Source organism: Sitophilus oryzae, unplaced genomic scaffold (genome assembly GCF_002938485.1).
Source record: "Sitophilus oryzae breed Bouriz unplaced genomic scaffold, Soryzae_2.0 scaffold_494_pilon_pilon, whole genome shotgun sequence".
In the NCBI taxonomy this organism is placed as follows: Eukaryota; Metazoa; Arthropoda; class Insecta; order Coleoptera; family Curculionidae; genus Sitophilus; species Sitophilus oryzae.
In genome coordinates, this window is record NW_022147078.1 from 2,642,006 (window position 1) to 2,669,413 (window position 27,408).

The window sequence follows — 27,408 nt, forward strand, 5'->3', positions numbered from 1 at the left end:
TATTGGTCGGCTGCTATATGAGACACCCTGTATAAAAAGTCTTTATAGAAAAAAACGCGCCATTAAAAATACTAATCGACGTGTCTTAAGATTTTTTCGAAAACGCTTCTATTTATTTTTTATCGAATTTATTTTATTTGACACACTGTATATTAGGGTGCACAAAAAAAAATTTGTTTTTCTTTTAATTACTGTAAAAATGTCGTTCACGATGATGAAAAAATTCATCATTCTTCAAAATTCATTCGATTTCAGCTATTTTTCATTTAAATAACAAGGGGAATTTTTTTTTAAATTTTATTGCATTCTAACAAATTATCGTATTGTAAAAACCAATATATATTTTTATAGAAAATTGAACGGTCTGCAAAAAAGGTCTGATATGATTTTTCATGTAATCGACTCGTTTAAAAGTTATTCAAGGTTAAAGTTAAACTTTAAATCTTATATGATAACTTTTTAAATATTTCATATACATACATAGGTACGAGCAAACAGTTATTTTTATTTATAACCATATTTTTGATGTTATGTACTTTATTTACCACCTACTATTTAGCTTAAAATAAAAAATAATGCAACTATACATAATAAATACTTTTATTTCCATTTTGCTGGTCATGTTCAACATTTTTAATACAGTTCACTTATTTCTAATAACATAAAAAATTTATTACGTACCATATATGTTATAATTAAATAATATTTTGCACTGACCTTGCCCAGGCACCTGGTCTTGATCATAATTTCAATTTCCTTTTGTTGAAAAAACATGCACACATATTTTAAAGAAAAATCAAAAATTTAAAAAAAATCAGTCTTAACCAGAGTATTTATCAATAATACCGTCAATTTTCCAGCATTTTCTGTATTTCCATCAAAGATTTCCCTTTACTTTCTGGAATAACGTACCTTATAAAAACCAGAGCTACCAACATGAAGCAGGAAAACACATAAAAAGTCACGTGAGTGCCTAGTTTGAGATTTAAAATCGGAAAAAAGAATGTCACTAAAAAAGCAAAAATCCAGTTGGCTAAAATAGCAACTCCAGTTGCCACAGCCTTGATTTCTGGAGCAAACAGCTCTCCCAGGAGCATCCAGGGTATGGGACCGAATCCTATGGAGTAAGAAGCCATAAAAACAACCATACTTATGATAGGAACCAGCCCTAAACCTTGAGATATCTCGCTATTAAAAGATTTAACATAAAAAAAGGTTGCTAGAGTTACCAAACACAAAAACATACCTGCGGCTGATATAAATAAATATAACTTTCTTCCAGCGCGCTCTACGATCAAACTAGAAACATAAGTAGCTAGAACTTGAACTATGTTAACTGTAATAGCTGCTAAAGTGGGTGATAAGGTACTGCCTGAAGCTTGGAAGATCGGAACTGTATAGAAAATCAAAGCATTTATTCCACTGAATTGCTGAAACAGCAAAACACCCAGTACAGCTATCAGAGACTTCTTGTACCTCTTTGTTGTTAAAATATCTTTCAAAGATCTAGATTTCTGGCAGGAATCTTCAATATCTTTCTGTAAAACCATCAATTCTTTTTTGACTTGATATCTAGGACCACGAAGGTACCTTAAAGTGACTTCTGCATCAGATATTCTTTCTTTTTTGATCAAATACAATGGACTTTCAGGTTGGAAAAGAAAAATACAAATAAATATCCCAGGAACTACAGCTAGAATTAAGGATAAAGACGTCCAAGTTGTTATCGGTCCTAGAAGGCACGTAAAAAGTATTCCTGCACATATAAAAAGTTGGAAGAAAGAACCAAAGGTTCCTCTACAGGATGCATCGGCTATTTCAGCAAGGTACATTGGTGCAACAACGCAATATCCTCCCACGCCCATTCCAGCAATAAACCTTGCTAAAAGAAGCAGCCAGGTGTTGCTGACGTATGATATCAGACCCCAGTTTACTAAAAGAGGTACCATAGTGATCAGGATGGCTTTTTTTCTTCCTACTTTGTCTGCAAGACATCCTGATGGGATTGCTGATACCAGAGCACCGACAGTGAGTAGTGCTCCTACCAAAGCTTCCTCTTCGTGGGTGATTTTGAAGGTAGGGAAGTCTTGGGCTGAGTTTTGTTGGTTGTTTGTGACGTAGGGTAGTGCCACGGAAGTCCATGATAGTACTGTGCCTACGGCGAATGCACCAAATGATACTGAAAGGAGAATAAGATATTTTTTCTAAATAAAAGAGTAAAAATAAAATAAATTTATATATGCTCACCTGTTAAAGCTGCAAGATACTGTTTGACTTTGCTACTAGAGTTCTTAATTTCATTTTCATTCAACATAATTACCTCACTTTCATCTGTGTTGCTCGACATACCAGTGTCTTAAGAATATCTTTGGAATGTTACTGCAGCTTAATATTCAAACATAAAATGAATGTACTCCATTTCTTTAAACAACCAATCAATTAGTTGTTTATATCGATTGATACCCCCAATAAATATTGATTAACCTACATTGCACACTTCACACAGGTGACTTGTTTGTTTTTGATTTTTGTCTTGTATTACATTCATAACAGAAAATAAAAAAAATAAATGCAGTGGAATTGTATATTTGTATTTCGAATAGCATCAAAACAAATATGATGAATATAAAACAAATAAAAAGAATATACAGGATGATTCAGGCTGTTCTGAAAAAGTCCCAGATCATAGGTACAGGGTGGGTCACCACGCTTTTCGTCGACGCTTTTAAATGGAAACACCCTTTTCTATAGGAGATAGACGAAAACTAATATCGGTGTCTGGAGCTCAATTTTCACCAAAAACATTATGGTGAAAACCGCACATCAATATCTGTTACCGTTTCAGAATTACGGGGTGTTTTTCAAACATGTGCATTTTTAACAAATCGCTGTAACTTTTTTGCTATGGAAAATTTTGTATTTCTATGAAAACATTTCCAAAGCACCTTTTTACGTAGAATTTAATGGTTTAAGTATAATTTTTTTAAAATTAATAATTCAAGAGTTATCAACTGAAAAATTGATTTTTTATTTGGGACACCACCTATATTTTTAATTAACTGAAAAGAATTTAAAATTACCTATCCAAAAATATAGCACACTTGATATTATGTTATAATCCCCTTCGAAATACAGAATTTTTAAAAGTTCGCCACTTTTAACTAGTAGGCTTTGGACCCCTTATTGATGATTTGCCCTTAATGGAACACGAAAACATATTTTTCCAGCAAGACGACGCACCGCCTCTGAACGCTGACGTTATCAGCAAATTTTTGCAGCCAATTTCAAGAATAATTGATAACTAACCAAGATCCCAGCCGTTGGCCGTCGAGGCCGCCTGACTTAGTGCCCACGGATCTAATCCTATGGATATATTTGCGGAAGAATAAAGGTTCCTTATTCTTCCCTATAATCTAGACAAGGATTAGAAGTACTTAGCAGTTATGAGAGGGTATCTTTCACCCCCACTGAGTTAATCAATTCCGCGAGAAATGTTCAAAAACTGCCCCGTCTGTCCATAACAGAAGACGGTCGATATGTCGAACACCTGTAGCAAAATCTCATGTCTTGGTTTGCTATTTATTTTTATTGTTATTAGATATAGTTTAAATGTGTTGATGTTGGTTAAATATATTTTAAATTGTTATAAAATTCTGCATCTCTCATAGCAAATATTATTTTCGTTTTAATTGATGCTCACAGCTAAATTTTTTTTGCATTACAGCCGGTGCCGTTCAAAGCCTACTTATTTAAAGCGGGTGAATTTTTATATACTCTATATCTCGAAGAGGAATCGAGCAAAATAGCAAGTGTGTTATAATTTTTAGAACGATAATTTTAAATTCTTTTCAATAAATTAAAAATATACAGGGTGTCCCATATAAAAAATTAAATTCTCTGTTGATAATTCTTAAATTATTAATTTTAAAAAAATATACTTAAACCATTAAATTCTACGTAAAACGGTGCTTTGGAAATGTTTTCATAAAAATACAACATTTTCCATAGCAAAAAAGTTACAGCGATTTGTTAAAAATGCATATTTTTGAAAAACACCCCGTAACTCCGAAACGGTAACAGATATCGATATGCGGTTTTCACTGTCATGTTTTTAACAAAAATTGAGCTCCAGACACCGATATTAGTTTTTGTCTATCTCAAGGAGCCTTGGAAAAATAGATTTGAGCGTCTAATGTTTTTCTTGTCTTGCCCTGGCCGTTTAAAAGATGCCCAAATCGTATTTTTAATCATATCTCATTTTTTTCAAATGGAACGAGGGTAGCTCATTAGCATATTTGGAAAATGCATTTTTTTACGAATAATTTGATACCACACAGTTGGTATTTCGAGTCAAATTGTTGTTATGAACCGCATGTTTACAATTTCAAATAAACCATATGCGAAAATGTCAAAAGTTGACATATGAAATGTCATTCTATTCAGAGTGTCTTTTTCTATCAAATAAAGTAAAAAAATGCCGAGGGTGTCATTTAAAAACCAAAAGTTGAAAGTACTTCCGGTGAAACAGGAAGTAATCGAAAACAATTGAATACGTCAATCGATCCTAATTTTTGTAATTTACTAACATACCAAATCTCGTTTTTTTTATCTAAAAAGATAAAAAAGTTATAGGGGTGAGCCACTTTTGAGACGCACCCGGTATAAAAAGCAAGGAATACTATAAACAAAAGTAATAAATTTTAAAATGTTATTTATAAAAAGTATTTGTTATAAAAGATCATCTATTTCCTAAGACCAGTCTTTGTCTCCGGCACTAAAAACCAAATAAACAGTACGCTCGCAAAATTAAACACCCCGTACATGTAAAACGTCAAATAATTCCCGATATACTTCAGCAAAATCGGGAAGGTAGACGTGATCAAGACGCAGGTAGTCCAATTCACTGATGTGTTCACTCCACTAGCTATTCCTCGTACTTCCACAGAGTACAACTCACTGATAAGTACCCAGGGAATGGGACCGAACCCTAGAGCAAATCCAGAAAGAATGAGCACTGCACTTAATACTGGAATAGTCTGGAATATTCCAGTAATATTTACTTGCTCTGATTTCAAATGGAAAAAGAGTCCTAGACCTACAGCTCCTAAAAACATCGACCACGCAGATAAAAGCAAGAAATACTTTCTTCCTTTTTTCTCAATCAGGAATACAACACCAATTCCTGTTGCTAGAGCTATAGAATTTATCATTATAGAGATTGAAGAAGGTGGTAGAGATATTCCTGCTTCTCTAAAGATGGGAACGCTATAAAAAACTACAGGATTAATACCACAGGTTTGTTGCAAGATAAAAATTCCTAGACCAGCTATCAGGCTTGATCTGTAACTCTTCTCCTTGAAAAACTCTGCTAGAGTCACTGAGTTTTGAGTTTCTGGCTGGTTTCTTTGCAACGATGTCAATTCTTCTGATGCAACTGCAACATCGCCTTTCAAAAACATCAAAGACTTCTTTGCTTCTTCTAGTTTATCCATCCCGATCAGAAAAACTGGCGTTTCAGGTATACAGATCAAAGTTAGTCCAAATAAAACTGAAAAAATTCCCAGTCCTACGTTCAAGCCGAGCCAGCCAGTAAAAGAACCAATGATACTGGTGTAGAGTACCCCCAAACCGAGGAAATTACTGAAAAATGACCCTAAGATTCCTCTGTTTCGGTTATCAGCTATTTCTCCGATGTACATAGGACAAACTGCGCATGCTCCACCTACGGCTAGGCCTCCTACGAACCTGGCTACGATCAGGGTAGCTGCGTCCCAAGCTAGAGCTGATATAACCCAAGCCAGAGTGTATAAGATGGAGAGTAGCTGTAAAACTGGCTTTCTTCCTAGCTTGTCAGCTAATTTTCCCGATGGTATACCGAATGCTAGCGCTCCAACGGATAGCATGGCGCATATTGCTGATTCTTGCGATAGTGACACTTCGAAAAGGGTAGTGTTTGAGGAGGTAGTGTTTGCCTCGGTTGGTTTCAAGTGTTCGAATGCTGGTGAGGTCCAGCCGAGCATGGTACCAGCTGAAAATCCACCCAGAGACACTAAAAAAAAATAAAGATAGTAAGTTAGTTTGTATACAAGGTATCGCAAAAAGATCTGAACAAGGTTTTAACATAAGAAATAATTATGAATGCATTAATATAGTATCTCTATCGAATTACTGAGAATCAACTGCGAATAGTGATTTTAACTCGGATTTTAATGAGAAAACTTAGAAACAAATTTTCAGAAGTTAATTAAAAAAATAATAATATTTTAAAAAGTTAATTAGCTTTTATTTATAAAATATTAACACTATAATTTTTAATTCTGTTTTATTTGTTGTATTGTTTTAGAATATTGTTTGCTCGGATTTTTATGCACTGAAAAGATAGCAGATAAAAACGATTTTTTTATATCTAAATAATGTCAAGGGAAATAATTGTGTATATGACACAAAAATATAAGTGATTATGATTACAAACCTAGATTAACTGTATACATAAACTAATAAAAAGTATGATTAATTTTAAAACGTAATAATATCTATCAAAAACTATAATTTATTAAATTATTTGTTAGAAAGTTTATTAAAACAATTAACAAAGCTTGCTAAGTAAAAAATATAGAAAATTCTTTATCTTGATCACGTAAAAATATCATCCCATATATAATTGTATAACAAATCTTTAGATCGATATAAATAAGATATAGATAAGTAGTAAATTTGTTAGATTAAAATTTAGATCAATTAATTGTTCTAATATAACCTTAGAAATATATTGTTTACACTGTTGTATACATATATTGCAAGAGAAAAAGATATAGATAATAATCAAAAAAATATTTGGTTAATATTAAAGAGAGAAAAATTTAGAGTAAAAGATATTTTAAATAAAAAAAACAGCAGTGTTGTGTGTGCGATTTTGTATTGGGTGGTGCATGGTAGTTGGAAACATAGGAAATCCCATGCAAATTTTGAATTGTGTAAATATTGGTTTCCTTGTTGATTTTACAGCAAAGGCGTGCTTAGGTTTTTTAAAGGTCTACATATAATCAATACATGTGCCAAATTTGAACAATTTTGAAGTAGCCGATTTTAACTAATTTAAGAAAGACTGCATCTATTTTTTAATTGAAACTGAACAAGTAACAATGCAAAGAAACCGTATGAATCTAACATACCTGCCAAAGTAGCTAAATATTGTCCTTTCGGAATCATGGTTTTTGTCACTTTAGAGAGAAAACATAAAAAAAAGGACGCTACTTGCTATCCTCCACAAATATTTCCCGAAATTTTAACAAAAACTAATAAAAAGTTGATTCTCCTTAGCTGTACCAAATCTTATCAGGTTAATCGTTACAGGATTAAGAAAAGTTTATCACCGTTATAATTTCATACAATTACAATATAAGTCTACTAAAAGATTTTTGTTAGTCCAAAAATTTAAATAAAACAACTTCCTAGAGAGGTGTTCTTTTGTTATATCATTTATTTTTCTATATTTCTTTTATTCAATAATAATTTTGTACAAAAATTTGACTAGATTACTGATTTTTTTATTATACAAATATCATTTTTTTTTTGGTTTAACTCAATCTTATTTTTTTTATTATTAAATATACAGGAATATTAAATACGGTATACAGGATGGTGGCATCGTCGTTGGAACCCTGTTGATTTTACAGCGAATAGATTTTTTAAGGATCTGAATTGCCGTCTTTTTTTCAACACCCTATATACAAAAAAATAGAAAAACATGTTTTAATAAATAAATACATAACAACATCATTTGTTAGTTAAATATTTGTCTGTTATTTGTCCTAGAAAATTAATTCTTGTTTCACCTGCAAAAACATCATAAAATTATTTTTGAATTAGTATTTTTACAAGATTAGATGAAAAATTAAAATAATACTGTATATAACATTTTAGCTTAGGGAATGACAATCAATGATAATTTTGGCGAGGCCGAGCCCTAGATGTTAATTAGTGTTAATTTTTGACAAGTTTTACGTCAATTTTTAGTAAATGTCAAAATTATCATGGATTGCCTTTCCCCAGCTGTCTTTAACGCCGTTTTTTTTTTCGAACTTATTTTTATATACATATATACCGTGTGATCGAATGAAAAAGGCGTCATGGCAGGCTTTTTCCAGACGAACAACAGTATAACTTTAAATCACAGATTGCTACTTATAGTACTTTTTTAAATAACTATACAAAAAATAGAAATTCTTAATTTCAGTTAGATTTTTCAAAGTTTCAGTCGATGGTACATTGTTTTTTCGTTGCAACACCTTCAAAAAATATCTCAAAATTTATACAGGATAATTAAAAAACATGTGTCATGGAGGCAAACCGTTAGTACTACCATGGACCCTCATGTGCCTGTTTAAATTACCACTCTGACTAAACCTTAACAAACATAGTTTACATTCGTACGGTTTTTCTCCACTATGTATCCTCAAATGTTTGGTTAGGGTACTGCTATCCGAAAAAGCCTTCTTGCATAGTCTACACCTGCAAAAAATACACAAAAATATATTTTTTTACTTAAAGCGGGTCATAGACGATAAATCAAGTCGTACGGCAAGTCTGATAATAACTCTTACCTATAAGGTCGTTCCCCTGAATGCGTTCTCATATGCGTCGTGACCGACGAACTTTGTGAAAACCTACGATCACAAACAGGACACCTGAACGGTTTTTCACCGGAATGGGTTCGGACGTGAGCTGTCAAGTTGGCAGCTTGCGAAAAGGACTTATTGCAATCCGTACACCTGAACGGTTTTTCGCCGCTGTGGGTCCTTAGGTGAGTCTTCAATGTGCTGGGTCTTGCATAACTTTTTCCTGAAAAAACAACACATATAAGGTGTTTCAAAAAACAAAAAAAATGATATTAAATTTTTTTAAAGATGTTAATTAGATTTAGATCAAGGCAAATTAATAAAATTGCGTTTATCTCATTCATGAGGCCGAAATCGATAAATTATCAAAGGACAATTTTTAATCGGCATTAAACTGGTTACACTATTTCGCTAACAAGAGAAAAAAAGTCAGTGACGTACATGCTTTTTTTAGAAAAATACTCCATTGCACCTCCCTGGTGAATATGTCGAAATTTCATTCGAAACGCTGAAAGCACTTGGAAGAAAATTATAATGAATCGAAAAACTATTTTCGACTTTAACACCTTGTAGCTACGAAACAAAGCAGAATCGGACCTATGTTGATATGAAAAATAAATCTTATTTTTACGTGAGGAATCTCCCCACTAGAGATAGTACGTGTTTTTTGAAACACCCTGCAGAAAAAAAAGAAAATATAAGATTTGTCGGCATTCATGGAACACAGGTCACCGAACGATACCCCACTTGTGACACTTCTTTGGAAAGCTAATTGAAATTGCTAAACGATGGTCATACAGACTTCAACTTAATTACTGGTTAGTGACAAGAAATGTAGGTGTGACAATTTGAAAGAAATTTAAAATGATAATTTATTTTAATAATTGCCCAAAATGACAGCCGTTTTGTTCCATACATAAATACAAACGATTTTCAAATTCTTCTCTCTCACTTTTTGGAAAGTCTCTCTCGGAATACTTCGACATAAATAAAAAAACAAAGAAAAATAAAAACGAAACTGCTACACAACGAAAAGGAAGGCTCGAAAAGGCGAAAGAAAAGTATAGAACGAAACGTGCAAAAGAAAGTGAAAATGAAACCTACAGTCGACTACAGAAACGAAGAGAACGGTTAGCAACAGAAACACCTGAGCAACATGATGCCAGGTTAATAGCACAACGTGAGAGACAAAGGCAGCTGGTAGAGTCAGAAACAGCTGAGCGTCATGAGTCCAGGCTAGCATCACAACGTGACAGACAGAGAGAGTTGTTAGCGGCAGAAACACCTGAGCGTCATGAGTCTAGGCTGGCATCACAACGAGAGAGACAAAGAGAGTTGTTAGCGTCAGAAACACCTGAGCGTCATGAGTCTAGGCTAGCATCAGAACGCGACAGACAGAGAGAGTTGTTAGCGTCAGAAACCCCTGAACGTCAGATTGTAATAAATTATCAGGTAAAAAACCATGTAATAATGATGCACTAAATGAATTAAATAGAATGAGGAATATTCGGTAGGCATTTCCGTTAAATACTAAAAACTAGAAAATAAAAAATCGGTAAAAAAACTTTTAAGTTAAACGGTTTTATCTTATGTGCACTGAAAACTAGAAAATAATAATAACAATTAGGTATTTTGAACTTCTAGTTCAGAAATATTTTAGTACTAGGCAGAATAACTTTTAGGCATATTAGACTAAAATAAAAATGTGGGGCCCATTAACTATTGCTGTAATACTTTCTCCTATACTAAGTGTGGATTGCATCGACTTACTATAATCGTAACTGGAGATTTTGACAATCAATAACCAGCCGTCGCGGCTTCACCAGCGAACGCCGAGCTCATGATCTACCAAAGTATAAAGATATGCTTTGCCATAGGTAAGATTTCAGAGGGGCCCCACGTTTTTATTTTAGTCTAATATGCCTAAAAGCTATTCTGCCTAGTACTAAAATATTTCTGAACTAGAAGTTCAAAATACCTAATTGTTATTATTATTTTCTAGTTTTCAGTGCACATAAGATAAAACCGTTATAGCTCCTATATAAATGAAAACTTACCACAAATTCGACATACGTTAGGTTTTTGTCCATCGTCGTCCAATAGGCTTGAACTGGACCGACGTTTCGGTGGTATAAACGTCATCGGCATCGGTTTATAGCTTGCACTGGTCGTCAGCAATGGCACATCCTGAGGAGGTCGAAAGTCAGCAGTAAAAGAGTATGTTCCACCGTAAGAAGGACTTAGAAGACCCTGCCCTTGGTAAGACGACTGAGATGGGGTCTGCGTGTTCCACTGTACCTAGATTTTTTTAATATTATTTATTATTAACAACAAGTTAGTTTAGTTACCTGAGGACAGGAAATATCCGAAGTATATCCTGCATTCGGATGGTGGTAACTATGCATAGTCATATTCATCGAAACATTCACTGACATGCTTGGAAAAATCGGAGCTTGCTGAGCCATCCCAAAGTTCTGGTCACACAACCCTCCACCAGTTGAATACCCCCCAGGCGACAACAACATCTGGGGATGGTACAGATGCTGTTGATTCTCGAACTTCTCGTTGGGGCTTTGACCAGGATGAACCACCGCATGCTTCAAGGACAGCAATACATCAGCAACATCAGACCCTGGTTGTTTCTGGTCTCTGAACAAGAGAGGATTTTGTGTTTGGTATCCTCCAGGTTCTGCTCTACACAAAAATACAAGTTTTAGAGGTTAAAGTGGGCTGTAAAATGGGGAATTTTACTTGTAGGCTGTGTTGGAGGGAGCTGTCCCGCAGGGGGAGATGTTGAAGAGGCTGGGGAGTGGTTCTAAGTCCAGTGGTAGGGAGAATGAACCCATGTCGTCGCTCCAGCAAGATGATAAGTCGTCTGGGTAGTTGTTGACCTTTGGGAAATAATAATATAATTAAAACAAAATTATTAGAAATAGTCTTCAAATTTGCAGACTTTTTAAAGCAAAAAAAACCAAACTAAAAACTGAAAAAGTATTTAAAACTGGATTTTCAATGAACCCTTGTTTTAAAAGAATTGTTAGTAATAGATAAAAGTTCACCTACATTTCGTACAGTACTTGTCAAGACAAAAAGGAATATTTTTCAATTATATATACATTCTAGTTAATATAAAACAGAACAAAATCACCACTTTTTGTGAATAAAAGTATGCAAAGAAGCCCATAAATTGCTCAATTTTGGCTATTTTTGACGGCTTTTTAAAGCGCTTACAAAAATAGGGAACAGAGTGAGATAAGACTATGAAAATGTCATGATTTATAGGAAATATTATGTACGTCTTAAATAGATGTATCTTTAAGGCTTACATTCTTTAATTGAATAATAAAAGTCAATTTTTTCAACACTTTTTTGTTTTTGAACAATTTTAAAAGAGCGTTAACACTTAGTAATTTTTTTAAGGCCTATATTTTCTTAAAAAACACCTTTCAGCTAGTTAACAATAGTAGTTTTCTCAAAATCGGTCACTTATTTGCCAAAATTTCTAATTTGCATGACTATATGTATGGAAAAATTCTAGAAATTAGCCTTTTTTGACTATTTATTTTAGCTTTTTAAAGACGCGCTCACAATAATGGTAAATGTAGGGATAAAATTATGAAAATTTCAGGATTTGTAGAAAATTTTATCTACTTTTAGAATATGTAAAATTGTGAACACTTATAAGTCTTCGATTTTGTCAAAAAGTAGATTTAATCAACCCTTATTTTTCTAACCCTGAATCTTTCCATTTTTTGGCGTACGCTTTTTCAAAACGCTCACAATAATGGTAAATGTAGTGATAAAATTATGAAAATTTCAGAATTTGTAGGAAATTTTATCTACTTTTAGAATATATAAAATTAAAAACCCTTAAAAGTCTTCGATTTTGTCAAAAAGTAGATTTAATCAACCCTTATTTTTCTATCCCTGAATCTTTCCATTTTTGGCGTACGCTTTTCAAAACGCTCACAATAATGGTAAATGTAGTGATAAAATTATGAAAATTTCAGAATTTGTAGGAAATTTTATCTACTTTTAGAATATATAAAATTAAAAACCCTTAAAAGTCTTCGATTTTGTCAAAAAGTAGATTTAATCAACCCTTATTTTTCTATCCCTGAATCTTTCCATTTTTTGGCGTACGCTTTTTCAAAACGCTCACAATAATGGTAAATGTAGTGATAAAATTATGAAAATTTCAGAATTTGTAGGAAATTTTATCTACTTTTAGAATATATAAAATTAAAAACCCTTAAAAGTCTTCGATTTTGTCAAAAAGTAGATTTAATCAACCCTTATTTTTCTATCAATGAATCTTTCCATTTTTTGGCGTACGCTTTTTCAAAACGCTCACAATAATGGTAAATGTAGTGATAAAATTATGAAAATTTCAGAATTTTTAGGAAATTTTATCTACTTTTAGAATATATAAAATTAAAAACCCTTAAAAGTCTTCGATTTTGTCAAAAAGTAGATTTAATCAACCCTTATTTTTCTATCCCTGAATCTCTCCATTTTTTGGCGTACGCTTTTTCAAAACGCTCACAATAATGGTAAATGTAGTGATAAAATTATGAAAATTTCAGAATTTGTAGGAAATTTTTTCTGCTTTTAGAATATATAAAATTAAAAACCCTTAAAAGTCTTCGATTTTGTCAAAAAGTAGATTTACTCAACCCTTATTTTTCTATCCCTGAATCTTTCAATTTTTTGGCATACGCTTTTTCAAGACGCTCGCAATAATGGTAAATGTAGTGATTAAATTATGAAAATTTCAGGATTTGTAGGAAATTTTATCTACTTTTAGAATATATCAAATTATAAGGCCTTAAAAGTCTTCGATTTTGTCAAAAAGTAGATTTAATCAACCCTAATTTTTCAATCCCTGAATCTTTCCATTTTTTGGCATACGCTTTTTCAAAACACTACAAAAAGAGCAAAAATAGTGAAAAAAACATGAAAATTTCGGAATTTATAGGAAATTTTATATACTTTTAGAAATACTTTATTATATTATATAATATATATTATATACTTTTATTCTAAAACCCCTAAATGCTTTACTTTAATAAAAAAGTCGAATTCTTCAAACCTTGTTTATGGACAATTTTTAATAGTAGTTAAAAATTGTAAAAAAAAATTAGAAATAAGAAACATTGTCTGGTAACAATGATAACAATATAGAAACATACAAAACGTTTTTTACTACGTACCTGTTGTATTCCTCCCGGTCCAGTCCAGTTACACTCAAACTGAAGACCAAACTGGGGGTTGTTCGGCACGTAGCTGGTATCCATAGTTGCGGGGGAGCCAGAAGCTGCGAAGCTGGACCAATCTTGCGCAGAAATGGGGGGAAAATCAACAGGAAGGAAGAAGAAAATCCAGGTGTACCAGTAAAACCCCCTGTGAAAATCAAAAGTTACTTTTATATCTGTCTATTTCTCTAAAAAAATCGTCTAAATACCTTAATTTTTGTATATTCTTATTAATATTAATTTAAAATAGACTTCACGGCTACAGAATATGCTTGGATATAAAAGTCATAACAATTAAGAGTTCATTTCACTTTCAAGTATTTTTACACAAATAAAGAAGGAAATTAAAGATAAAGGATTATACTATTTAAAATTCCGTTACAATACGATATCATATAAGTCATTAAAGTACAATTTAAGCACTTTTTTATGACACCAAGTTGACCAAAATCGGTTCATCCAAACAAGAGATATCAGCATTTGAAAGTAAAAATGTTTGACCTTCCCCCACCACTCTATTTTTGATAATATACTCAAATAGCTTAAAGCAAAAAAGTGACTAATTGATCGAAAAATACAGTGCCCGTATTTTCAATGCATCTCAATTAGGAAAATTAAAAAGAAAATTGATATTTTCTATTGTATGATGCTGTTACGTCTTTATTTTTAGGACCACTCTGTACAAATGTATATGTTTAAAAATAAACTAAATTTAAATAAAAAATACTCTAACACAAAACTTGTATACATGACCAAAAAATAATTAAAAATTCAAATTTATCCCCCGGTATTTGGGGGTAAATATTGCGGCCATGTTTTCTTCCCGTTGCCACGGCAACGTTTTGGGGAAAATGAGGGGTAGTATGACGATAAACGCCGCCCCTGTAGGGTTTCCTATTGGAGAAAGCTGCAAGAATAAGGGAGAGGGGAAGGTTGTTTCCCTTAAACATATTCAATCATCAATATGGAAATATACCCAGGTTTGTATGACATTGAATGGGTTTATTTTTATATTGCATACATAAATTCCAAAAATTTGTAGGTTGCGATGTAGTTTACTGGTTTGAACTACGTGTCTTTTTTTGGGTAATAATTGTATTTTTCGGAATATACAGGGTGTATCTTTAGAGCTAGGTTTTAGAGCTAGGAGATACTGCACTAATAACTTATTCTGTTTGAAACTACTCATAGAAAAGAAAATAGCAATAAATGAAGATGTACACCTAATGTTTGTCGATCTCCATAAAGCTTACGATAACGTCCCTATCACCAAGCTGTAAGAATGTCTTAAATTAACCAGATTAAATGACACAGCGAGTTCGCTGACGATCAGGTTATTTGTGCAGGAGTCAAAAATGACTGACATATATGACATGAACACTTTAAGAGGAATATTAAGTTTGGGGACTGGAGATGAATATCACAAAAACTAAATATCTCTGCGTTGGATCGGATCAAACAGCAATAAAACTGGATAATGAATATATACAAACATGTAACGAATACAAATACCTAGGGGTTACTTCCGATAAATCCGGGAAAGACGACAACGAAATAATCTCGAGAATAGTCAAGGCCAGAAATGCAATAAAATGTCTGAATAATATACTCTGGAGTAACGAAATAGGTAAAGACAGAAAACTAAGGATTTATGATGCGATAGTCAAGACCAATCTGTTATTTAGGGCGAAAACATGGGGGTTAACGGAGAATAACAAAAGAAAATTACTGATGGCGGTAGAAGTATATCAGACACGATAAGTATATCAGCACTAGCGATGGGAACTATCGAATAAATTAGACTATCGAATGGTTACTGAATGAATGATTTCAACTATCGAATGGTTTTATTCGAATAAAATCATTCATTCATTTGTATACTAAAGCATATGTGACAACCTCGCCGTGCAACTAAATGGTTATCGTTGAGCCAGGACTATCGAATGCTTTTGATAAATGAAATTTAGTCAGAGTATTCGTTTGATTTTTGTGTGCGTCAGTGCATTATTAGTTCTTCCAAATTTTTATAACTTCACCTTATAAATACTGTGCCCAATTTTGGGTTTATTAAAATATTTAAAATACTAAAATAGTAGTCTTTTTTAATTGACGCTTGTGTGCGTGTGCAGGTGTCAAAATTTTTCCGAAAATTTGTGTGATTTTCCGTAGCCCGATCTTTCAATTATTTTATTTTATATGGTTTATATGGTCTATTTTTTAATGGGAAATTTTGAGAAGTAGCAATTTTTAAGAGAGATGATGTGAACTTAGAATTAATTCTAAAAATACATATTTGTATTTTAGATGTTTAAATAATATGAATTAGTTGAACTTAATAATCATATTTAAGTAATGTGGTTAAGTAAATGGGGGGTAATCGAACTCAAACTATGGGGTGAGAAAATTAAATTGAAAGTTTTACACGTGCCAATTTAAAAAAAAAGTTAACGATGTTTGTATTTTGTTTATGCTAATTCTCTTACATGTAGTTTTTTTGAAGAAATATTTCATTTTTTTTAAAGTAAATGCCAGTAAAAGTAAATATTATTTTTAAATAGTAATATAAAGTACCTAATATAAATAATTTTGATTTCTAATTTTTATTTATATTTTCCTTCCATTACACTGCATGCTTAGAAAATTAATAAATGTTTATATTTCATGATTTTAAAGTTTGTTGTTAATATAACAAATTAGTTCTGTAATTATTATTATTTAATAAACCAACGTTGCCGCACAAAAAATTTAAAGACTATATTATTTTTAAATAGGATCTAATATAAATAATTTTGACATCTAATTTGTTGTTTATATTTTGCTACTACGTAAAAAATATGTTTATATTAAATTATTTTAAATTTTGTTGTTAATAGGTATAACAAATTATTACTGTTATTATTATTTTTATTAAACCAGTCTTTGCTTAAAAACATTAAAAATCATTTTCCTACATCCAAAATAACAAGTATTATTGCAGTGTAACAACAGAATATTAATAACAAAAAAATGCAAAATATATAGACATACTATCCCTAACTAACTAAAGCCAAACAATAATAATAATATCAACTAATACCAATATATGGCAACAGCGCCCTTCATAATGTATTTTCTGTGTAAATACTAGCACCTCAATAAAAAAATAATGTGTCCTTATCTTTATATGACTCCGGAAAAAATCAAAGATGCCGGCTTCTTTCATAGCATTGCCACCGACCGCTGTCGGGTTTCTCGGAAAGAAACCTGCGTCGCCGGGCGACAACTAAAATCCAGTTAATATTTTATTATAATCGATCCTTACGAATAAATGAATTTCATAATGAATGAATTTTATAAATGAATGGTTTTTGCTGCCGAATTACTAGAATACAATATTTCAAGGCAGATGACGCATCTATTCGATAATTTTTATTCGAATAGTTTTCAACGAATGTTTTTTTACTAGCTATCGAATTATTCGAATGAATTCCAACTATCGAATGTTTCGATAGTATTCATTCGATAGTTCCCACTACTAATCAGCACGAACATCAAGGCTGGATAGAGTACGAAACAAAGTTTCCTAAATGACATATAGGTATTGTCTTAAGACGTTTATCTGTCATTATTGTAATAAAACTCAACGATTCCCGTCCCACCATGCGATACGAAGACGACGTGGACGAAGACGAGAATGAAGATGAACAAGAGGAAGAAGAAGATGAGGAGGACCAATACGAAGATGTCGATAAAGAAAGAGAAATGCGTAGCAAGAGCGAAAGCCGTTCGGTCATGTCCCAGTCTCTAAACACCCTCGCCAGCGAAAAAAGCAAAACCAACGCCGTTTCCGTCCTTCTAAGAGGTCTAATAACCTGCGCGCTATCAGAATGCATGGACGAATTAAGCATTTTGCGCAGCATCAACATCCAAAACGACCCTGGACCGGATTTTTCACAATTCACTTACTACCAGAGCATGGAAGATCGGTACATGGGCCAGGAGGACCACGCACAAATCCGTATCGGTTGTGCGAACAGTAATTTCGACAAACTGGCCAAGGATATCGCTCTGTTTTACGGCATCATTCGAGACGCTTGTAAAGAATTCAACAAGTTTGGTACTCTAGACAAAATTTCGACTTGCGTCCACATATTGAAACGTATGAAACAGGAAGAAGACCAGTTGCTACAAGACGAAGAAAACCAAGAGAAGATTATCGATGACATCAAAACGCACTGTGAAGAAGAACGACTTAATAACACAAAAACTATAGAAGACACAAATTCAAACATACAGAAACTTAGGTTTGAATCTGAGGACATTTACTTGTACGGGCAAAGAGAGGTGGCGTTCTTCGTGCAGTGGGAAGCAGCCAGGCGTGAACAAAATCAAATGAAGTGCCAGGAAAAAGAAGATACTCATTCTTCCTTCATAAAGAACACCAAAGAGAGAATGGAGACCGAGAATCGATGCCACGCCGAATTCGTTAGGTACCTCGAAGAGAGCAAGAACGACTGCTTGGACGGTATCCAGTTCTGGATGAAGCAGTACGACGAGGATTTCGACAAGCTGGACGGGGACATCATCAAACTCTCCACCAATCTAGATAAGATCAAGGACGATAGGAGGTTTCTGGAGGATAAGTACAACGCTCGCCAGGCGGAGATTGACGACTTCTTGGAGTACAAAAGGATTCAGGAGGAGAAAGACAGACAGGTACAGAAGGAGTACGATGCGGGGCTGAAGATACAGGCCTGGTGGAGAGGAGTGATGGTGAGGAAGAGGTTGGGACCTTACAGGAAGAAGAAGAGAGGAAAAGGAAAGGGGAAGGATAAAGATAAAAAGTCTAAGAAAAAGTAAAGATTCGGGTTGAAGTGTTATAAGTAGTGTAAATTGATTCTCTAGATTGTTAAAATACTATTTTGTTGATAGTATTTCAAAATAAATCTGTAGAACTTTTAAAAAAGTGTATTAATATAATAAAACAACCATTTAATCGTAAGTGACATAATAATATTATTAGATAACATCAAAACTAACGACGCTGTCCCTATCCTAATAAGAGGTGTAATAACCTGCGCACTATCATAATGCATGGACGAATTAAGCATTTTGCGCAGCATCAACATCCAAAACGACCGTGGACTGGATTTTTCACAATTCACTTACTACCAGAGCCTGGAAGATCGGTATATGGGCCAGGAGGACCACGCTCAAATCCGTATCGGTTGTACGAACAGTAATTTCAACAAACTGGCGAAGGATATCGCTCTGTTTTACGGCATTATTCGAGACGCTTGTAGAGAATTCACCAAGTTTGGTACTCTAGACAAAATTTCGACTTGCGTCAACGTGTTGAAGCGTATGAAACAGGAAGAAGACCAGTTGCTACAAGACGAAGAAAACCAAGAGAAAATTATCGATGACATCAAAACACACTGTGAAGAAGAACGACTAAATAACACAAAAACTATAAAAGACACAAATTCAAACATACAGAAGCTTAGGTTTGAATCTGAGGACATTTACTTGTACGGGCAAAGAGAGGTGGCGTTCTTCGTGCAGTGGGAAGTAGCCAGGCGTGAGCAAAACCAAATAAAGTGCCAGGAAAAGGAAGATATTCATTCTTCCTTCATAAAGAACACCAAAAAGAAAATTGAGACCCAGAATCGATACCTCGAGGAGAGCAAGAACGACTGCTTGGACGGTATCCAGTTCTGGATGAAGCAGTACGACGAGGATTTCGACAAGCTGGACGGGGACATCATCAAACTCTCCACCAATCTAGATAAGATCAAGGACGATAGGAGGTTTCTGGAGGATAAGTACAACGCTCGCCAGGCGGAGATTGACGACTTCTGGAGTACAAAAGGATTCAGGAGGAGAAAGAGAGGCAGATACAGAAGCAGGAAGTAAGGAATATTTCAGTATCGAGTTTCGAGTCCTCGGTTCGTGCATTTCCAGGGATTACGATTACTGCCGGCGCAAAAGTAACAAATTAGTTTAGTAACGAGTAACGAGTCCTAAATTCAAATGGTAAACGTTACTTCGAGTCCTCGTAAAGTAACTGTTACTTAGTAACGATTACTTAGAATTTTTACATCACTAGTTGGATGTCTAACAATAATGGATATAATTTCAGTAAATTTAATGAAATAAAAAACAAAATATTAGAATTTAAGATATTAATAAATAATTATAAAAAACTCAGAAATAATTACCTTTTTCTTCACATAAATCCTTAATCACCGATAGCACTCCATCACAACTCACAATAAAAAGAAACCGCGAAACTTTTTAAACTAAGATGCTCAAAACCTCCCCGATTTCACCTCACTATCAATCATCCCTCACGACGTTTCAAAACTCACCCCGTACACGCGTGGTCTCTGCGAGCCCTCACAAGTGAGGGCGCAAAACTTTACTGTGTTTTAAGTGGCATCGCGGGACAGCGAAAATGACCCTGATGGGGGGTGGCAAGAGTGGCCGCCCCCATCCCCTCCCAGAGGGGTGTCGAATGTCATTCTGCCGCGGAGGGAACGTCACTTCATTAGGCTCATCCTTCGTCAATGAGCTGGCCGTACCGGGGAGCGTCCAAAAGAACTGCATGGAAAAAAGAAAATACTTTTTTGTGAAAGCGTTTCGACGTTAGAAACAATAAAAATATTTATTTATTATAAATCTTAAAGGTACGATTATTTAAATTATTAAACTGAATATAAGAGGCATCCAACTTTTCGTCTCTAAGAGAAATGCAAGTTATACGAGTCGGAATAAGTAAATTTCTTGTACTGACAATGCTGGTAGTTTCTGCTTCTACGTGAACTGCTTTTAATTTCTTATTTGGCGTATCTTTCTGTCTCGTGATTCTTTTTACTATTTCGGGTTTCTGTTCAATTGAATTTTCAATGTAACCTTCAGCAACCGAGCTTGATCGCCAACCTCCATGTCGCTTTAAAACTAATATGTCCGCTCCTGAATCTGCCAGCATTGTTGCAGATCTGCGCCGGGAACAATGACCAGTGTATTCAATGGCGTTGGAGAATCCAAGAAATTCCGCTATCTTTTTTGGCATAACCCCAATTATATTGATTCCATCTGGCAGGGTACAGCATTGAATTTTTCGATACGTCAAGAAAAATCGCTTGAGTGGTCGAAGTTTTGCGTACTTACGAAATACATGTAAGAAATTGATACCATCTATTGGTCCCTCAGTAATCGTAAACACTTGGAAAATGATTTTTTTTATTCGGAATCTTCACACTAATAAATGGCTGACAATCTTTAATGGCATCTACGGTCAAAAACGTGACTTTTTTCCTCCTACATGCTCCAAATACTCCAACGATTAAGGCAACTTTAGCTAACAGGAATTCTTTGTCATCGGCTTCTTTCAAAAGCGTTCTATTTCCAGTTTTGTAAATACATTTGATTTCTTTGCCTGATATCTGGAAGCTTTTCTTTTTAAAAATGCAATAAGGTAATTTCAAAATATTATTAAGGTTATCTACCCCTCAGACAAAGATTTTCCTAGATATATTAATTTTTATGATTTTGCGTCAGTATAGATCTTTATTATTTGAAAAAATCTAGAATGACTGTGTGATAAAGGTACCTTTTGTTAATTTAACAAAAATTAAAGATTGTCGAGTAAAATACTCAAGGGTAATAAAAAGATACACGTTTACAACATATTTTAATTATTACAGAAATAAAAATAGATATAAACCTATAATTATGTGACAAAAATTAGCTCAATGAAATCAAATGCTCAAAATACTTCCTTTCTTGTTAACTGTATAAAATGATTGTCTCATCAAAATGATCTTTTCATTTTAAAAGGCATATGTGGAGTTCTATACCTCGAAAAGCAGCTACAATAAATTCTCTCATGTTGTCGACAATAGTTGGTCGAGTTTTGTAAACACTGTCTTTAACATATCCCCATAAAAAACAGACTAGATAAAATCAGGAGCATTTAGGATTCTATTAATAATTGGTGAATGCACACTGCATTCACCAACTATTAAAAACATATCAATTCTCCCTGATGGAAGATAAAATCAAGCTTAACAAACAAACAAACAAACAACGCTTTATTGTGCAAAAAGCCAAAACAGCTTCATCGACAAAGCACTCACAAACAACAAAATCACAAAAAAAATACAAACAACAAAAAATACACAGGACAAATAATACAATTCAAAAAAATTTAAGTCTTTAAAATTACAAAAAGAATATACATGGACAATTTTAGAACAGTACGCAGTAAATAGATATAATTTTAGAGTTATAAAATATTAAATACTTGACCTTTGACCAGTGTGTGAGATGATCAAAGTTTTAAAATTCAAAATTGTGCATAATTAAACATCAACAAAAAAGTCGTTTACCGCATATAGGGCTCTCTCCAGTAGGTATGATTTTAGAGCTTTGCGAAATGCGGGAAAGAATGAAAGCGACTTGATATTCAAAGGCAGATGATTGTACATTTTTTTGGCATTGTACAATATTGAACCTTTAAGTAGTTCTGAGCTCGGGGTTGGCAGATAAAGATCGTGCTCTGCATTCCTATGTGGATAGTTATGAGATGGCCTTTCGGGAATAGCAGATATGTGGTTGCAGATTAATCAAACGGATTCAAAAATGAATAAAGAAGGAAGAGTCAGTATTTTCAAATTTTTAAAGAAATTCTGGCAGTGAGTTCTACTGTTCAGTCCCAATAAGTATCGAAGTCTGAAACTCGATCAAATTTTGTTGCGCAGCAAGTACCCCAGAATGGAAGGGCATAACGAAGATGTGACTCAAAAAGGGCATAATAGGCTATTCTAGAGGTTGAGAAGTTAAGTTCCTTAGAAACTGATCTTAGCACAAAACAGGCAGCGCTTAGTTTCTTTGATAGAGCTTCAATGTGAAAGTTCCATTTTAACGAGTTGTCTACAAGAAGTCCTGAGAATTTCACAGAGTCCACGACGTCAATAGTAGTGTTGTTAAGTACAAAAGGTTGTATAGTACGTTTATATGACAAAACTTTAGTTTTCGATAGGTTGAGGCATAGCAGATTAGAATCGCACCAAGACTTAATAGTGCCGCAACATCTGGGCCGCTCCAAGTGAAACTAGTATCGTCCGCAAAGAGGCAGATTTCACCGTCTAGATTTGCAATGTCGTTGATAAACACCAGAAACTTAATAGGGTCAAGTACTGAACCCTGAGGGACACCACATTCTATAGGCTTTTTAGAATTTAGAATTTAGAATGAGTGGGAGGGGGGTTAATCACTTCGACCTTACAGATGCATTGTGTCCCCCTTTCTTGAATCATAACTCATCATACAGTCCCAGGGCTTTGACAAAAGCCAGTATCAGGTTTTATAGAGGGTAGTTCTCCATCTCCAATATCAGTCGTACCAAAATTCATGGCACGAATGGTTGTCGTCTCGGCGCACTCAGTGATGAGGTGTACTGGTGTTTCCCCATCTTCCCCACAGAATCTGCATTCGCCGTTTCTTCTTAGTTTCAATCTACTGAGGTAGACAGTGTCCTGTTAAAAACCCCGTGACAATCCGAAGATTGTTCTTACTCAGACCCAGGAAGATCTGTGATTTTTCTTGATCATAAGCCCTCAGAAACTTCTTCGAGTGTCTTAGACCATTGCAAGATTTCCATTCCAGGTTGCGGATAGAATCTTCCAAGTTCTTGAGTTCCGCCTTGAATTCTATAGGCTTACAAGAAGACATTAAGAGGCTTAATAGGAAATAGACCCATAGATATAGGCATATAATGAAAACGAACTTACCGTTAAACCTTAGACTCCCAGACTAGTGAAATAAAGAGAGATATTTTTAAAATACCCTCGTATTTTTAACGCCTGTGCTGGCTCTTGAAGCATTGCGGGATATGGTGATTTCAGGTGGCCGAATATCACCCACCCTTATTAAATACCCATGCTGGGCCTCCAATTAGCTAATATTTGTTTTAGATCCACATAATATTGTTTATTCAAATATAATTAATTTCAGAAAAACACATAATACATTTTGTGTTATGTCTTTTGGCGACTGGGGTCAATTATTTTTTCTCAAATATCTTTCTATTAAAATTAATTTTAGTTATACACGTTGTAAAAAAATAGTGCAGCATCAAAATTCAGTGAGTTGATACTAGATACAGATAATAGTTATTTTTTATACAAGACGATAAAATGGCATTTTATCGTCGACCGGGAAAAGATTAATTCGGGAGAATTAATTTAATGAATTAATTTCGGGAGACGGTAATGCAATTTTATCGTCGTGTATAAAACAATATTTTTTTCCATAGCAAGTTACGTTTTAAAAAATATTCATAAATTATTATTTCAAGGAATTCATCACGAGTAGAAAAAATATTGTGCTGGGTTGGCGTTGGTTTCTGTGTAATTTGACAAATAAATAAAGCTGTCTCTTTAGTTGTCAGTTTTGAGTCAATATTTTTTAATTCTCTTTCGCGTCGATTGCTGATTGAATTGGAGCCAAATGGCTCAAAACGAAATAAGTAAATTAGCAACAGATATTCAGGCTGAGGCGACAAACGCCATATCCAAACTACTTCCATTTAAATCCCGAATAACTTATGAAAAGGAATACAAAATTTTCAAAAATGGAAGCGATTAAAAAACATTCGAGAAGAAATAAAGTTTTTAACCTATCCTCGCTGTTAAAGTATCTATTTAATCTACCCTTTTTGATAGATATGAGGCAATTTTAACGGTTGCTATAAAAAAAGGTCCTATAAACATATGCCTTAAGATGCTTTCTTGTAAGCCTTTACAGTTTTTGTTCTTACAACCCTCGCATAAAACATATCTTGTAATTTTTTTTGGCAAATTAATATTTAATTTTCAAAGAGAAAAAACACAAAAATAATTCGGATAGGGCTGGTTTTGTTGCAGTACGATGCATATTGCGAGTTTTGCTACAGCAAGATATTTGGCTTTCAATTTGATTGCAAAAAACAATAAGTGGATAAGACGGATTTTGCTGCAGTAACGTAATTTGTAGTGAATTTTATACAGGAATATAGGTGACTTTTGCTGCAGTTTAGGACTATGTTTATGTAGATTTGAGGGTCCACTATTAATATGCTATTAATATATGTCATTAGGCCATTTTTTCAAAAGATGTATAAGGCGGGTTTTGCAACTGGGCGTCTCATTTATTTAGCGAAGATAGAAAACATAATATCATTTACGATTTTTGTTGTAACACGACGACCAAAAAAAAATATGCCTTTATGCAGATGAAAAGCGATACCCTTTGGTTTGGTTAAGTTGAATGAAAAATCAACTGAGAGAGATGGAACGCCATACGGGAAACAAGATACTATTATTATTTCTGTACGTAGCAGGGTAGGTGGACGAGATGAAAGCCAATACTCTCCGACACATCGGCCTTTTTTATTTTTTAGGAAGTGCACGTTAAAGGGTGGGAAATATGGACAATGAACCTACCTATACGCTCTTTTTTTTCAAATTTCAAGTTTTTTTAATGTTTCTTTTTGTAAGAATCCTATACCATTATAATCAATTTTATACTAATATATAAAATCCTTAAGTGACTGACTCACAGATTAATCACGATCCTGCTCAAACCACTCATCGTAAGAAGCTCAATTTTGGCATACAGGTTGATTCTAGGGTGTACAGCTTCGATATGAAGGGATTTTTCGAAATTCCAGTTCCAAGGGGGTGAAATCACCCCTCAAATTTAAAAATCGGTCAAGTTTCCGAAAAAACGCTTAAACACAACTATATTTTATTTTGTTCTTTTACATATTTTATGATTTTTTAAAAATGTATACAGGGTGTTTCGAAAAATCTGGTCATTGATTGATCACGATCCTACTTAAAGCGCTTGACGTAAAAAGCTGATTTTTGGAAAACGGATTGAATTTAGGGTGTAGAGGTTCGATGAGAAGGGATTTTTCGAAACTCGAATTCTAAGGGGGTGAAACCACCCCTAAATTATTAGAATATTTTTTATTTAAATACCGGTGAGTTTTTCGGAAAATTCTTAAACACGCATATTTTATTTTGTTGTTTTACATATTTTAAGATTTTTTAAAAATTTACACAGGGTGTTTCATAAAATATGACCATTGCGAATAATCACGATTCTGCTTAAACTGCTTGACGTTTAAAGCTGATTTTTGGCAAACGGATGGACTGTGGGGTGTAGGGGTTCGATAAGGAGGGGTATCTCAAATCTCAAATTCCAAGAGAGTGAAAACGCCCCTCAAATATTACAATATTTGTTATTTAAAAAACGGTTAGTCTTCCGGGAAAACGCTTGGACACGCATAATTTATTTTGGTTTTTTACATATTTTGAATTTTTTTTAAAAAATCATACAGGGTGTTCCAAAAAGTTGAGTAACTGATTAATTACGATTCTGCTTAAACTACTTGACGTAAAAGCTTATTTTTGGCAAACGGATTTTTCGAAAGTCAAATTTCAACGAGATGAAACTACCCCTCAAATATTACCAAGTTTTCTATATAATTTTTTTACCCATTCCAAAATTTTTCGCAAATCCAGTTTGTATGTTAATGGAAATTCTTGCTTTGCTTTATCATCACCATTACAAATGATTAATTCGACGCGAACGGAGCCGCGGGCACACGCTAATTTTAAATATAAATTTATATGAGAAATATTATCGATCGTCATTTCCCACCCAACTGGACGCCGTTTTTTTTTCGATCATACGGTACTTATTTAAGCTAGAGACTCCCTCTAGTATTAGATAACTCTAGTCTCAGACCACTTTATTCTATCTAATTTTTAACCGATAAAGTAAACAAATTAATAAATCTTATTTGCTAAAAAAATACGTATAAAAATTAAATCGACTCCTACATCAAATTGCTGGATATTCATTGTAACCATGAGTCCCTTGCGGTCTTTCAGCCCTTCAGGAAAGTCAATAGGTGGGAGGAGTTTAGGCACCCTAACGTTTAATTTCGACCAATAACAGAGCTTGGAAATGTAAGGGAGGGGTGTGATACGATATGCAGGGCCAGGAGGGATGGGCGGCTTTTATTCTTAAGGGTGAAGCTTACAGAGGGTTGTTTGAGTAAAATTAATGTTATATTTATTGTGGGATGATGATAATGGTCAATCAGGAATAATTAAAACAAAAGTGGGTTTTTTTGAAAACTGTTTATTAATTATTTATATCCCTGGATTTTTTTTGAAAAAAATTCTTGTGTCGAACATCCAGTGTTGTAATATTATATCTGAATTTAATAAACATTTTCTGAAATATATGAAAGAACCACCCAGAGATTAAGAAAGAACCACCATTTTTTGTGATTCAGAAATGGCTTATTGGCGTGTTCATACAAGAACTGACAACGCGTCCAGATTCCAGAATAGGTATAATAAATGTTTAAAGTCTGCCCAACGTGTCAGGAAATATTTCGTCAGAGAACATAAAAAAAATGACAAGATCCAATTTACCTGTTAATTAAAATGACAGACAGACAGACACAACTGTCGCTATCATCTCTATCCTCT

General features: G+C 33.8%; 4 protein-coding genes across 5 annotated transcripts; 1 reads left to right on the forward strand and 3 right to left on the reverse strand.

Annotated features, from left to right (window-relative positions):
- Nucleotides 1-610: 610 nt before the first annotated feature.
- On the reverse strand, nucleotides 611-2,389 carry LOC115886615 (facilitated trehalose transporter Tret1-like). The gene is made up of 2 exons (XM_030905855.1): nucleotides 2,248-2,389; nucleotides 611-2,179 (listed from the first exon to the last, which is right to left on the reverse strand). The coding sequence occupies exons 1-2, from the start codon at nucleotides 2,345-2,347 to the stop codon at nucleotides 849-851; spliced, it is 1,431 nt and encodes a 476-aa protein (XP_030761715.1). The 5' UTR covers nucleotides 2,348-2,389; the 3' UTR covers nucleotides 611-848.
- Nucleotides 2,390-4,720: 2,331 nt separating this feature from the next.
- Nucleotides 4,721-7,309, reverse strand: LOC115886607 (facilitated trehalose transporter Tret1-like). The gene is made up of 2 exons (XM_030905845.1): nucleotides 7,173-7,309; nucleotides 4,721-6,049 (listed from the first exon to the last, which is right to left on the reverse strand). The coding sequence occupies exons 1-2, from the start codon at nucleotides 7,207-7,209 to the stop codon at nucleotides 4,743-4,745; spliced, it is 1,344 nt and encodes a 447-aa protein (XP_030761705.1). The 5' UTR covers nucleotides 7,210-7,309; the 3' UTR covers nucleotides 4,721-4,742.
- A 656-nt stretch (nucleotides 7,310-7,965) lies between these two features.
- On the reverse strand, nucleotides 7,966-20,223 carry LOC115886608 (protein glass-like). 2 transcript variants are annotated; one of them, XM_030905847.1, is made up of 7 exons: nucleotides 20,074-20,223; nucleotides 13,832-14,021; nucleotides 11,370-11,509; nucleotides 10,967-11,312; nucleotides 10,676-10,910; nucleotides 8,604-8,841; nucleotides 7,966-8,511 (listed from the first exon to the last, which is right to left on the reverse strand). In XM_030905847.1, exons 2-7 carry the CDS (start codon nucleotides 13,913-13,915, stop codon nucleotides 8,337-8,339), a joined length of 1,218 nt encoding a protein of 405 aa, XP_030761707.1. In that variant the 5' UTR covers nucleotides 13,916-14,021; nucleotides 20,074-20,223; the 3' UTR covers nucleotides 7,966-8,336. The 2 variants fall into 2 exon arrangements, with proteins under 2 accessions (XP_030761707.1, XP_030761706.1); XM_030905846.1 differs by having other exon boundaries at nucleotides 10,676-10,916; nucleotides 20,074-20,220.
- On the forward strand, nucleotides 17,468-18,800 carry LOC115886609 (dynein regulatory complex protein 9-like). The gene has a single exon (XM_030905848.1). The coding sequence runs from the start codon at nucleotides 17,513-17,515 to the stop codon at nucleotides 18,710-18,712; it is 1,200 nt and encodes a 399-aa protein (XP_030761708.1). The 5' UTR covers nucleotides 17,468-17,512; the 3' UTR covers nucleotides 18,713-18,800.
- Nucleotides 20,224-27,408: the final 7,185 nt, after the last annotated feature.

Bases quoted from the DNA above. Each gene is read 5' to 3' on its own strand.
- LOC115886615 (XM_030905855.1), bottom strand. From the start codon at position 2,347: ATGTCGAGCAACACAGATGAAAGTGAGGTAATTATGTTGAATGAAAAT. The intron at 2,180-2,247 runs GTGAGCATATAT...TTCTCCTTTCAG, and splicing joins GTATCTTGCAGCTTTAACAG to TATCATTTGGTGCATTCGCC.
- LOC115886607 (XM_030905845.1), bottom strand. From the start codon at position 7,209: ATGATTCCGAAAGGACAATATTTAGCTACTTTGGCAG. The intron at 6,050-7,172 runs GTATGTTAGATT...ATTTTTTTTTAG, and splicing joins ATATTTAGCTACTTTGGCAG to TGTCTCTGGGTGGATTTTCA.
- LOC115886608 (XM_030905846.1), bottom strand. From the start codon at position 13,915: ATGGATACCAGCTACGTGCCGAACAACCCCCAGTTTGGTCTTCAGTTT. The intron at 11,510-13,831 runs GTACGTAGTAAA...TATTTCCCAAAG, and splicing joins GACCGGGAGGAATACAACAG to GTCAACAACTACCCAGACGA. The intron at 8,512-8,603 runs GTAAGAGTTATT...TATTTTTTGCAG, and splicing joins TCAGGGGAACGACCTTATAG to GTGTAGACTATGCAAGAAGG.
- LOC115886609 (XM_030905848.1), top strand. From the start codon at position 17,513: ATGCGATACGAAGACGACGTGGACGAAGACGAGAATGAAGATGAACAA.